This window comes from Oncorhynchus keta, chromosome 7 (assembly GCF_023373465.1).
Source record: "Oncorhynchus keta strain PuntledgeMale-10-30-2019 chromosome 7, Oket_V2, whole genome shotgun sequence".
NCBI lineage: Eukaryota > Metazoa > Chordata > Actinopteri > Salmoniformes > Salmonidae > Oncorhynchus > Oncorhynchus keta.
The window spans coordinates 12,569,528-12,582,955 of NC_068427.1; the positions used below are offsets into that span (position 1 = coordinate 12,569,528).

A 13,428-nucleotide genomic window follows, 5' to 3' on the forward strand; every position below is an offset into this window, starting at 1 on the left:
GGCAAGAAATAGTGGTCAGAAAGCTTTCAGAAAGCTTCCAAGCTTTATAGGATATTAGGCATGTCAAATCTCATCTTTGTCAAAGTCCACGATAATTCTACCCCATAATCATTCAACCCACACACAAGAGCACAAAATTCTCCCAAAAGTTGATAAATGTATCCCTAACAAAGTAGCCTACTGCGTGCAGGTTAGAGTTTTTCCATCGTAAATCTTGTTCTGGAGACAGCTCTGCACTAGCTGGCACAGCCACAAAGTCTGAACATTTTAAACCTAACCCTAACCACACTGCTAACCCTAACTTAAACGTCAGGACAACAATTTTTTGTTTTCATACATTTTTATTTGGAATTTGCAGCCTGCCTATCTAAAATGGGAAAGCGACCAGTCCTGCCTCCAGGACAAGACACGACAAACATCAACGTGCCTACTGCGTAGCCTATTGTTCCAATTACCTTGTCCTTCTTTTTCCTTCTTCACAGCAGGTATATTACAGCTCTGCATTAAAAAGCTCTCAGAGAATCTCAACAGTCATGCAATATTAACACAAAACAAGCTACTAACAAATCATCTGACATCACAACTTACCTTTCGGTTGAGAGACAAGATCTGTGAATTTGAGCTAACTCTGCAGCCTATATAGGGCTGAGTGCACAGCATTGTAAACTGGGCTTTTAGTGAGGAACATGCATCAGACAGGCAGACAGTGCAGAGCCGAACAGAACAGAGCCGAGTAGCGAGTCGGTATCAGCTGGGAAGCGGAAAGTAGAGCCCGCTCTCCCTCTCTTTCTCCTCTCTTTACTGCAGTGGGGCAGAAATGAGCTAATTAGAAAGAGCTGCCTCTGAGCACAGCGTTTTCCTGACTCCACAGATATATGTCACTGGGGCTATGGCCCAATCACCTGCTACCTTTCTCCCCCCCCCCCAGTAAAAGAGCCCAGGATCAGCCTGCTCTGCTCCACACAGCCCAGGAGGAGGAGAAAAGAGTCAAAAGGCTCACTCCCCTCCCTATTCACACAGCCATGGCAATTTGAGTTCTTAGCATAAAGCCCTGCGTGAGCTCTAAAGCCATTACAAAGGTGCTGGTTAAATGTAATGCTAGTTGGGTCAACTCCGTCTAAAGTTGACAGGGGTGGGCGGGGAGAAGGGAGGAAGAGAGTCACAGTAAAGACCAACTGGCTGCCTCTTTCTGTGTGCACGGGTCTCTGTGCCTTGGTTTAAGGCGGATCATGGGGCAGGATGCACCAGCCCTCTTTTGTGGAGTGAAACGAGGCCACAGTGCTCCAGCCGAGCTGGGGTCAGCGCCCTTAAGGAGCCCGCAGCGAATCACAACCACCAACTATGACGTCACCCCTCAATGAAGTAAAAAAGAAAATCTTGTTTTTAAAAATGTCAGTGCCGAGATTTACAAGACCCAAAAAACACGTAAGGATCCCCCTTTGCGGGTACCTAACAAAAGCCAAGGGACTGCATTACTGGGATTACTTTAATGTCCTTTTGGTGAGTTGTCTGTACAGTACAGACGGACAAGCTAACAATGACACACTAATCATCTCATACATTGCAGTAACACTGAAGTCACGGAGGTTGAAGTAGAAAGCCGAAGATGATAATCTCAAAGCCCAGAGCACTTACTGTATAAAACATTACATTGCATCCAATGCATTTCCAGCGATAGAAATGACAAAAGCAACAAAATAAAAACACACAAAAAAAAGATGAAAACTGTGTGAAGGAGCCTCTAAATCAGGCTGTGGAAAAAAACATCTAGGCAGGAATCTAGTTGTGTCCCTCTGTGGAAGTCACTTCCTGAGAATTTGCCAAATCAAATCTCCAAAGGATCGTGTTTCATGGAGGAACAGGGCAGGGTTTGTCAGGGGGTGAAACAGCTTTTACTGCGTTACTCCTGCAGATGACGGGTTGATATTTTAATATATGTATAGGAAAACCCTAGTAAAAAAAAATGATATAGGATTTGCGATTTTTACAATAGAATCCTGTAGGGTTTTCACAATCCGATAAGATTTTGTTCCACCTCTTTCAGAATCCTATTAGACTGCTTTTTCACCCTGATTGGAAATCAAAAGTTATCATATTGGATCCGATAAGATTCTCACAATCCTAAAATATTTTGTATCAGTCCTTAATGGACTACTTTAAGTAATCCTATAGGTTTTTGCCTTGTAAGGTTGTCACCCCAATCAGAATCCTATTACAACTTTTTATTTATTTATTATAGTTTGTCGTCATTTGTTCCAGTGCAATACAACACTAATTACAACATTTTTGTTGATTGGAAACTGTTCTACATGACTACCAGTACAGTGCACCTTTTTCAATAAAACACCCAAAATGAATGATGACAGAAACATTTGTGTATTCATTTTGAGATATTGCTTCACGAAAATGCTACACATGTATTATAAAAGTACTGCAGTGTTACGCCTCGATCACACCGACATTGCGTTTTGGTACACCAGAAGTACTTTTAAAATGTCCAATGGAACACTGCATTTGCCCCACAGCATTGCATGGCAGAGGCAGTTGCAGTGCGATCTGTGTGGCGAATTCGTTGGATTTATCGAACGTATGCATAACAATTGTATACGTAGACGGCTTGACAGAAATGGTAGCAGAAGGTTGAACTTTTGTTGCACAGATATCCACATTCTGCTGCGTACCATTTAGCAAAAAGACTATGTAGGTGTGATTGGGGCATTGTGCATACTCCCTGTAGCACTCGGTCTCTTTATATTTAGCAATAAAACAAATTTGGTCTCTATGTCCTTTTTGGAGTGTTCCGCAAAGCTAGATATAATCTGTGTGCACATCTCTTGACTAATATCTATGTTTACCCACTTCAGAGAGCTTTGGACAAATATTTGGTGAGGTTCTTTAAAATGCATTCAACACTCTGCAATAAAAAAAAATCTGCTGAGTCGGTCCTCATTCGGTGTCCCACAATCCGTATCTGGAGATACAAGATTGCAGACAGCAAAAAAAGTTCACAATTGACGAACAAAAAAAACGTGCATAATTCATTCTAATGAGTGCTTCAACAGACTTGAGCCCACACTAGCATCTACATGCGCCGGCTCTCGCCTATATCGATTCCATCATTGTTCAGAGCATGCTGGGATGTTTCAACTAGGGTTGAAATGACTGGCCTCGGTATCCATGATAAATCACTTTGGTCCGAGAGGAGTCAAATGAACGGCGAAGCCAGATAAAATGCCACTGTGAACTGCTGCGTTCTGGATCAATGAGCACAAAGAGGAGTGTTCATCAGGTAGCCATGCTGCGCCATGTGCCCACCTGCACCTGCTTTAATTTCACAGCTCCGTTTCCATCTGCCAAATTCCCTTTTTATTTTATTTTGATAGTGTCATTACACTAATATAGTTACTGTGGATGCGTAACAAAAAGCTTTCCTAGAAAGACAGATAAAGTCTAAAACCTGCATTTTTCTACCAATTTAAAAATATATATTCTCTTCATTATATCATGTTCAAAGACGACACTAAAATATGACAACAAATCCAAAGAGGATGAACACATAAGGACTACTTAATGCCTCAGTTGAAGTGAAAAAGTAGTCCAGAGCACATGCAGGCGACCTGGCCTGTGCAACTAAATACCAAAAGTGCATTTCAGTCCAAAAGTAAATGTGAAGTGTGCTCGCGGTTTAACTTCAGATAGTCAGTCGTTCTGGAACTGCGGGAACTTAACACAATGACATACACTGTGCAGGGACTGACATGGGAGAGTGCTGAGGGAAATAAGATAAGAGAGTTGGCCAACAGCGATAAGGTTGATGACAGGGCTACGCAGCGCTACGAGCTTTGAACCAGTACTAACTACAACCCAAATCTTTAGCCCCGGCCTTCCCCGCCGACAGCCACGTGGTTGCACATACAAATTGTACAGACACTCTGGGAGAAAAGGAACATGGTCTCCAATTGAGACAAAAAAGGGAGGGAAAATCCAGACAGACAAAAGGGCTGGCCTAAATATAAATTTGTCTATGCTTTGCTAACAACGCTATAAAAGTCCTCGTTATCTCAAGGACAGGGTTGCGGACACCGGTTTGCTAATTTGCGTGTGCTAGTTTTACCTTGAACTCCACTCCCACAGCTGCAGCTCTATCTGTGAGTGCCACAGCAGTGGCCTCAGCCCTGGGCTCAGCTCAGTGTGTAACAACCATATACATCCACAGTGCCCTTCACTACAGCAAAAGCACTGGATAAGCTCAGTTAGCCACGCTACACCTAAACATGCTTGAACTCCCTGCCCGTCTGGGCACAGCAGTCCTAGGTGCTACACCTGGGCCGATGCAGTCGCTTGGCCCTACTGCTCTCATCTTGAAGGAATTTCAGTTGACCATTGTGCAGCTGCATATTCTGCGTTTCTGCCACGTAATGTCAAGCCTTTCATTTCATGATTAATGCAAAAAAACGTATTTTAACAACACATTTTAAAAAGGGTACTCATAACACCAAACCAAGAATATGTTGGAGGACCATAAATAACCACAGGTCAAACATTTTACACATTTAACAGTGGAACTCCTCGGTGGTTCAACAGGCAACAGGCTCACATGGAACCTTGAAATGGCTTACTCTAGTGTCATTTTTGCCAACAGGTTTTATAGACCGTTACAGACACATATTTCAACCGGTCAGATGTTAACTATTCCAAATGACTTTTACATGTATCCTTGGCGTGATATCATCATGGCATTGGGCTGTCCAAGTCAGAGTTCACAGGGTCTTTTGAAATATGTGGACAAAATTGTGTTTTAATGTCAACCATGGGGGGGGGGTTATTCCCTCTCACTTTTTAATAAGTGCGTCGACTGCAAAATTGTATCACATTTCTATTCAGCTGCTACTGTAGACACGCTGCTGAGAAAGATCTAGGGAAGCGCATGGTGAAAAATATAGGCCTGCTTGTCTCTAACACACACACACACACACACACACACACACACTAACCTCCGAAGAAGCATAGCTGCTCCAATGACTGCCATATACTGTACCTCAGCAGTAAAGGAGAAAACATACTGAAGACAAATCTATGAATTTAATGTAAAAAATAATAATAATAATTAAAAAAGCAAATGTTATGACTGATGGGAAACTGATAGAAAAACTGAAGCACAATCCAAAAGGATTAAATAAAAACTACTGTATCTCTGGACTGGAGGTTTTTTTTTCTTCTGAACTCCAGGCCAAACTGGTTCAGAAAAGTGGATGAATAAACAGTTTTTCCACTTTAGTTTCAGAGTGGTTTAGTCGATTCCCATTGTACGATTTAACACGGACACACTACTAGGACAGTTAAAGAAAGCAGAAGTCATGCAGTGTGGCAAAGGGGAAATTACAAGCACGTTTCCTACCCGCTTCTGAAGACAAAGTGGAGTAATGGCAGGCAAGGTGACTCTTCTCACATGGAAGTTCATGCTTCTTTCCTCAGTACACAACAACTAAAATAAATCATATCCATATATCGAAGTTGTAAATACTGGTATTATATAGATTTCAGACAAATCAAACATGCAATGTCATACTAAGTATATTACCTTAATATGCAGAAGACTCTTCTCTAAGTGATTCTACTGTATGCTATAGAATGCACGTTGTATCGTATATCTCTCTACACTGAGGTCGTGCACAATGAATGTGTGAGACAGAGAAGTCATCGCTGTGCAAGAAACTCCTCCTTTGTCCTTGGAAATCTAAAAAAGTTTTTTTTTTTTTTTTTAAAGAAAGCCACTTTATCAAGCCACAAACAAGTCTTGATAAAAAAAAATAGTTCCAAGACGGCCTATAGTTTACAATGCAGAGGCTCAGAGAAAGCCAGAAAGCTAAAAACGACAAAAAAAAAAGATGAAACATCTGACACAAAAGTGAGTAGGTGTATTATTTATAGTAATATAGTTGCCCATTTCTAACAGCTCAGAGAAAATCTTTCCATTGGTACAAAAGCAACATGAAATAAAATAAAAAAAATGCCTGAAGGGAAAACTGTGACGTAGTCGATGGCCAGTAATTTAGGAGAATTGACCCCCCTTACCAGAACGTGTTTGTCTATTCAACAATATCATTGTACTACAATTTTCTGCAATAAATCCAAATGTGAAGTGTATAAATGTTGTCAACTTAAGAATAAATGTAATTTGCAAATATGTCCACAAGAATATCTGGCAAATCACATTTGACATGAAAAAGCGTGTAAGTCAAGTACAGCTATAGGCAATGGACAATAGTGCATCGCTGATATCATATCTATACGACACTACAGCAAGGAAAAGATGTGGTTGGCAAAGAGGAATGGGGACACGAGGAGGAGTTTGGGAGACTGTATGAATTGGGGGCTTCAAAATAGCTCTACGCCAAGTTGTTCCCAGAGCGACAATTGCCACAATTCATCATCATCGACATCTGTTTTACTGTAAGGATGAACAAAGAAGTCTCTGAAACGAGCAGCCTCACACAGTATGCATTAAGAGTTAATGATGTAATAATGAAAGTCACTCAATGGTCTGATAAGGACGAGTTACATCATCATATTTGCTGTGTATTTCAATACATTTTTTGTCAATGGTAAAAGAGGATTGGGCCCTGACAAAACCTCCATTTTAATTCTGACAACGCTAAACAATTATATTAGCTGCCTTGGCTATTCTGCCAAATGTTCCTGCTGATAAGCTTCAACTTGGATAAAAAGTTAAAGGAAGAGAAAAAAGGGGGAATTTGATAATGATGATAAGTGGTGTTTTTGTTGGAGTGTTCAAGTGTTTCTTATGTTTTATTAAAAAGGAAAGCAGAAACATGTCCTTGGACACACGAAACTAGAAACATCCGACAGTGCTAGAGCTCTTTTCATAAAACACAGTTATACAATTACCTCTAGGCCCTACAATGGGTCACAGTCGAAAAGGGACCAGAAATGCATTGCTAGATGCACACAAACACCATGCACAGGTCAGTACCGCTCTGCTACATATTTCTGTCTTTCCAAGTGCAGGGCAAAGCTCAACATTTGAGCCAAAACTCTCCTATTAATCTTAAAATGTCAAGCAGAGGAGGCAACTTCAGCTGAGGAAATACTACACTGCCTCTATTATGAGAGAAACAACGAGACCAGATGTTCTTTTTTTAGTATTATTATTTCACAGAAGGGCCGATAAATGATTTAAATCAACAACATTCTAATGGCATACATTTGAATGAATTCAACAAGAAAACACATTATCTGGCTTTACGTACATTAATAGTGCATGAAATGTACTAACACAGTATACAAGTCAGAATCAGACCATGTACTGTAGTTTAGACAAAATCTGGACACATTGTAGCAGTGGAAGGATTCCTCTCTCCTGATACTCTTTCATTCCTTACTTCCCTCCCAGAGGGGGGGGTTGCAGGCAGCACAGCGGTGACTGTCATACAGCTTCCCTCATGAGTACGGAGGAGGAGTCCATCCCAAGCTCACAGTTTATCTGGAATCGCAGCACAACATGTTGTGAATCGCACAGACAAGCAGACGCTGCTAGTTATCGGAGTGCAAAAAATGAATTTGGATTAATGGAGCCAAATTGATAACGGAGTCTCCGCAACTCTCATAACAAAGCCTGCTCCAGACATTCTGTCCTTGACCAGGGCTCGATTCAAACAAGATCCTTTCACAGGCCCCGTCAGAGCCGAGCAGGGATCACACACACAGCAGAGCAGGAGGAACTGTTTCTGACCCCACATGCCTGCAAATAAAACAAACTCTGGCAAATGCAGGTCTACAATTATGCATGAATGCCTTTGTTGAGCGGTATGGGAGTAGAAACACCGCTATCAATGTACTCCTTTCTTTCAACTGTACAGTCAGTCCACTCAAATGGATATTCTCAATCCACATCACAGAGTGTATTATCTGCTCGTAGACCTTTACACACCTACCCTGTATACAGGTTAAAAATGGCAGATTTGGACACTGATAAACGACAGTGGCTGTACAGTAACATGCTATACATGATGTCAGAGCTCAGGTTCTCCACTTTACAGCACTGTATGGGATTCAACTGACAGCAGTTCTAGATGTAAGCACCAAGCACAACGAGAAGACGCGCCCCTCATCCCTCCCGCTAATTGGGCTACTTTTACAAAAATGTTTTGTTTGTGTGTGGGGTAAAGCTGTAGATCAAATGGTAGGCGATATATTTTGAAAGCTGAGACGTTGAGGATTATAATAAATAGAGCTTTGATGTCATATAAGCAAACCACGCATCCGTGTGTCCAAATATGCGCTTCACATTTCCATATTCTAATATTCATGTCATTTACAATAACAAACGTTTATGATCCCTGTGTTTGACATACAGTTACAAGGACGACATCACACAGTGGTTTGTTCTGAACAGAATGAGCCCGTTTGTTCCATTGTGAAGGAAATGCGCTCATGACTCCATTCTATGCGCACTTAAATTACTATCCGCTTCTCTGAAGCGCCTTAAAGTGGTCAAAAAATAACTCATTTGTCATACATGAGTACAAGTAAAAGCTATACACCAAATTCCTTAAACAAAATCAGACGGCACAATTTGTATTTATGTTTTTAAACATCCAGGGGGACACTCCAACACATTTAGAAACTCAGTATTTGTGTTTAGTGAGTCTGCCAGATCAGAGGCAGTAGGGGATGACAACACATATTGATAGGTGCGTGAATTGGACCATATTGCTGTCCGGCCTGAGTATTCAAAATGTAACAAGTACTTTATGGAAAATGTACAGAAGTAAAAGATACATTTATTCTTTAGGATTGTAGTGGAGGAAGTACAATTTTTTCGAAATTATATATAATAGAGTACAGATACCCCCAAAAAACTACTTAATTAGTACTTCAAAGTATTTTTTAATTAGTTACTTTACACCACTGGTTAATATTCTTTTATTACATAAAAGTAATTCCCATTTCCATTCTCATATCCTCCTTCACTGGTGCGTGACTTGACTGTGCCGGGCCTAACATCATAAGAGCATAAATCATACACCCTAGACATGTATACACTAGGCTTTGTCGGTATCCAGATTGTCATACCGACCTTGTGCCATCCCAGGATATTCAGTAATACTGGCACTGAACACAAGGGGAGCTATTTTCAAAACTATTTGCAGGACAGACATCCCAGCTCATAAATTCTCCTCGCAGTTTTCTGCACACACAAAACCAATATTAGACAGCAAGGCTCTTGATCCAGGAGGGGATCCTCTGGTGTTACCAAGAGGGGCTTGATTGCAAGAAGCTAACCACTTACATATACATTTTAGTCACTTAGTAGAGACTTATCCAGAGTGACTTACAGTTAGTACCATTCATCTTAAGATGGCTAGATGGGACAACCACATATCTCAGTCCTCAATCAAGTAGACATCACCAAAAGCACAACTAGAGATCACTTAGCACATTTTAGACAGTTAACTGAACAGTTAAATAAAAAAAATCAAATGCGCCGAATACAACAAGTGTAAACCTTACTGTGAAATGCTTACTTACAAGCCCTTAACCAACAGTGCAGTTCAAGAAGAGTTTAGAAAAGATTCACTAAATAAACTAAAGTAAAAAATTATTAAAAAGTAACACAGTAACGGGGCTATATACAGGGGGTACCGGTATTGAGTCGGTGTGCGGGGGTATAGGTTAGAGGTAATTTAGGGGTAGGGGTGAAGTGACTAGGCATAGATAATAAAACAGTGAGTAGCAGCAGTGTACAAAACAAACTGAATAGTTATTAGAGATCTAGCTAAATGCCATACCGTCACTAGATCACCTGGCGTGTGCTACGAAACAGTGAGTGACTCACAAGACGCCGGTCTCACCTCGTTGTTTGCTTGTAAACAAACATGAGACTGGGGATTACTGGTAAATTTCATAATATAAAAATAATGGGAAACTACGTGGCAGGCTGACACCCTGTTACGCAAGTGCAGCGTCAAAAAGGAACTTGTGGCTGCAAGGAGCCAAGGTAAGTTGCTAGCTAGCATTAAACTTATCTTATAAAAAAACAATCAATCTTCACATAATCACAAGTTAACCCTTTCATACGTGAGTTCCAAATACTCTAACGGTCACCCCAGCTTGGTTTTTTTTAGGCACGTGATGTTAGAACTAGAGGTTGACTGATTAAATCGGAATGGCCGATTAATTAGGGCCGATTTCAAGTTTTCATAACAATCGGAAATCGGTATTTTTGGGCGCCGATTTGCAGATTATTATTTAATTTTTTTACACCTTTATTTAACTAGGCAAGTCAGTTAAGAACACATTCTTATTTTCAATGACTGCCTAGGAACAGTGGGTTAACTGCCTTGTTCAGGGGCAGAACGACCGATTTTCACCTTGTCAGCTCGGGGGATCCAATCTTGCAACCTAAACTAGTCCAAAGCAATAACCTGCCTCGCTCTCGTTGCACTCCACAAGGAGTTACGCGAATGCAGTAAGCCAAGGTGAGTTGCTAGCTAGCATTAAACTTATCTTATAAAAAAACAATCAATATTGGGAATATTGAAGACTCATGTTAAAAGGAACCATCAGCTTTCATATGTTCTTATGTTCTGAGCAAGGAACTGAAACGTTAGCTATCTTACATGGCACATATTTTACATGGAACATATTGCACTTTTACTTTCTTCTCCAACACTTTGTTTTTGCATTATTTAAACCAAATTGAACATGATTCATTATTTACTGGAGGCTAAATTGATTTTATTGATGTATTATATTAAGTTAAAATAAGTGTTCATTCAGTATTGTTGTAATTGTCATTATTACAAATAAATAACATTAAAAGAAATACATAAAAAATATATATATAAATATATATATAAAAAAAAAAAATGTGCCGATTAATCAGCATCGGCTTTTATGGTCCTCCAATAAATCGGTATCGCCGTTGATCAGCCGACCTCTAGTTAGAACGTTCTCTCCATTCCAGAATGCGATTGTTACGCAACAGTACATTTAATGCGCGCTGCCCTCAAACCAAGGCACGCAGCCTGTTTTCATTTATAGGCTGTTTTCAACTTGTCAATTTCAAAATTATTTTCAAAGAACAGTTTGAATTGAGGTGTGTTCCGCCTCATTCATTCACATAAAAGTAGTCATTTTTACTTTTGCAGACCAATTAATTTTTGGGACATTTCTGACCCGAACAAAATTCCTCAAACACTTCCCAATTGTTTCTGCAGTTCAAGTCTGCAGACATTTGCTCATCTCCCGTCACACACACACTCCGTCTGTTGCCTGCATCGCAGTCATAGTTGTTTTCGTGACCAATAATAACTTTGAAATGTGTGCATTTCTATCAAAGTGCCTTATTACATTATAATAGTTTCTGCATGTCGTGTCGTCGTTTCTACTGTAGCATAACATTTGTGTGTATATTTCTTATAACCACGGACAAGCGAGGTAACTTTACTCATTTCATAACCTTTATGGTGTTATACTCAATGCTTAGGTAGCTAGCTACATTCCTCTATTAGCTCTGGAAAACAATGCTAATTGCGTCAGAGAAGTGTTAGCATGTGTTGTATTTTGAAGCTACCCTGGCCTTATGACTCCCAAGTGCCACAGCTGTCTCAGTGCGAGAGGCAAGACACCCAGGTTCAAATCCAGACTGCGTTTCTATCAAAGTAAGTGCCTTATTACGTTATAAATAGTTTCTGTATGTCGTGTTATAACGTTTCTGTGTGTATGGCATAATATATGTGTATATACCTTATTACCGCGTACAAGCGAGGTAACATTACTCATTACATAACCTTTATGGTGTTATATGTTAAATTATTAAATGTTATATACACTGCTCAAAAAAAATAAAGGGAACACTTAAACAACACAATGTAACTCCAAGTCAATCGCACTTCTGTGAAATCAAACTGTCCATTTAGGAAGCAACACTGATCAACAATAAATTCCACATGCTGTTGCGCAAATGGAATAGACAACAGGTGGAAATTATAGCCAATTAGCAAGACACCCCCAATAAAGGAGTGGTTCTGCAGGTGCAAACACAGACCACTTCTCAGTTCCTATGCTTCCTGGCTGATGTTTTGGTCACATTTGAATGCTGGTGGTGCTTTCACTCTAGTGGTAGCATGACACGGAGTCTACAACCCACATAAGTGGCTCAGGTAGTGCAGCTCATCCAGGATGGCACATCAATGCGAGCTGTGGCAAGAAGGTTTGCTGTGTCTGTCAGCGTAGTGTCCAGAGCATGGAGGCACTACCAGGAGACAGGCCAGTACATCAGGAGATGTGGAGGAGGCCGTAGGAGGGCAACAACCCAGCAGGACCGTTACCTCCGCCTTTGTGCAAGGAGGAGCAGGAGGAGCACTGCCAGAGCCCTGCAAAATGACCTCCAGCAGGCCACAAATGTGCATGTGTCTGCTCAAACGGTCAGAAACAGACTCCAAGAGGGTGGTATGAGGGCCCGACATCCACAGGTGGGGGTTGTGCTTACAGCCCGACACCGTGCAGGACGTTTGGCATTTGCCAGAGAACACCAAGATTGGCAAATTCGCCACTGGCGCCCTGTGCTCTTCACAGATGAAAGCAGGTTCACACTGAGCACATGTGACAGACGTGACAGAGTCTGGAGACGCCGTGGAGAACGTTCTGCTGCCTGCAACATCCTCCAGCATGACCGGTTTGGCGGTGGGTCAGTCATGGTCCCTACAACGCCTGAGCATGCTCCTGATGAGGTGGCGGATGGTCTCCTGAGGGATCTCCTCCCAGACCTGGACTAAAGCATCCGCCAACTCCTGGACAGTCTGTGGTGCAACGTGGCGTTGGTGGATGGAGCGAGACATGAAGTCCCAGATGTGCTTAATTGGATTCAGGTCTGGGGAACGGCCGGGCCAGTACATAGCATCAATGCCGTCCTCTTGCAGGAACTGCTGACACACTCCAGCCACATGAGGTCTAGCATTGTCTTGCATTAGGAGGAACCCAGAGCCAACCTCACCAGCATATGGTCACACAAGGGGTCTGAGGATCTCATCTCGGTACCTAATGGCAGTCAGGCTACCTCTGGCGAGCACATGGAGGGCTACAATCATGCTTATGTAGCTACATTATTCTATTAGCGCTGTAAAACAATGCTAATTGCGTCAGAGAAGTATTGGCTTGTTCTATTTTGAAGCTACCCTGGAAAAATGAAAAAAAAAATGGTTCTTATACCACTTGGTTGTTTTCGGAGTGCATTCCACAAAGCTGTTTATCATGTCCGCCCAATCCACTGCCCCCATTTTGAGGTTATAGTCAATAATAATAATAATAATATATGCCATTTAGCAGACGCTTTTATCCAAAGCGACTTACAGTCATGTGTGCATAGTCAAGCACCCAGTCTGGTTTGATTTCTCTCTCCAG

The 13,428-nt window shown here is 41.3% G+C and overlaps 1 protein-coding gene across 4 annotated transcripts in view; it reads right to left on the bottom strand.

The window, feature by feature from the left end:
• Window positions 1–13,428, bottom strand: part of LOC118386005 (growth factor receptor-bound protein 14-like) — a 59,764-nt gene that overhangs the window by 19,191 nt on the left and 27,145 nt on the right. Inside the window, exons 1-2 of one of the 4 annotated variants that reach the window (XM_035773339.2) lie at window positions 5,582–5,683; window positions 5,399–5,485 (exon numbers count right to left, since the gene is read on the bottom strand). The exons of 2 other annotated variants lie outside the window; for them this stretch is intronic. In XM_035773339.2, the coding sequence (XP_035629232.1) occupies window positions 5,399–5,461 (63 nt within the window). In that variant the 5' untranslated portion in view covers window positions 5,462–5,485; window positions 5,582–5,683. Of the gene's footprint in view, window positions 1–588; window positions 928–5,398; window positions 5,486–5,581; window positions 5,684–13,428 lie in introns of those variants that run through there. One more of the 4 variants, XM_035773338.2, reaches the window with a different exon arrangement.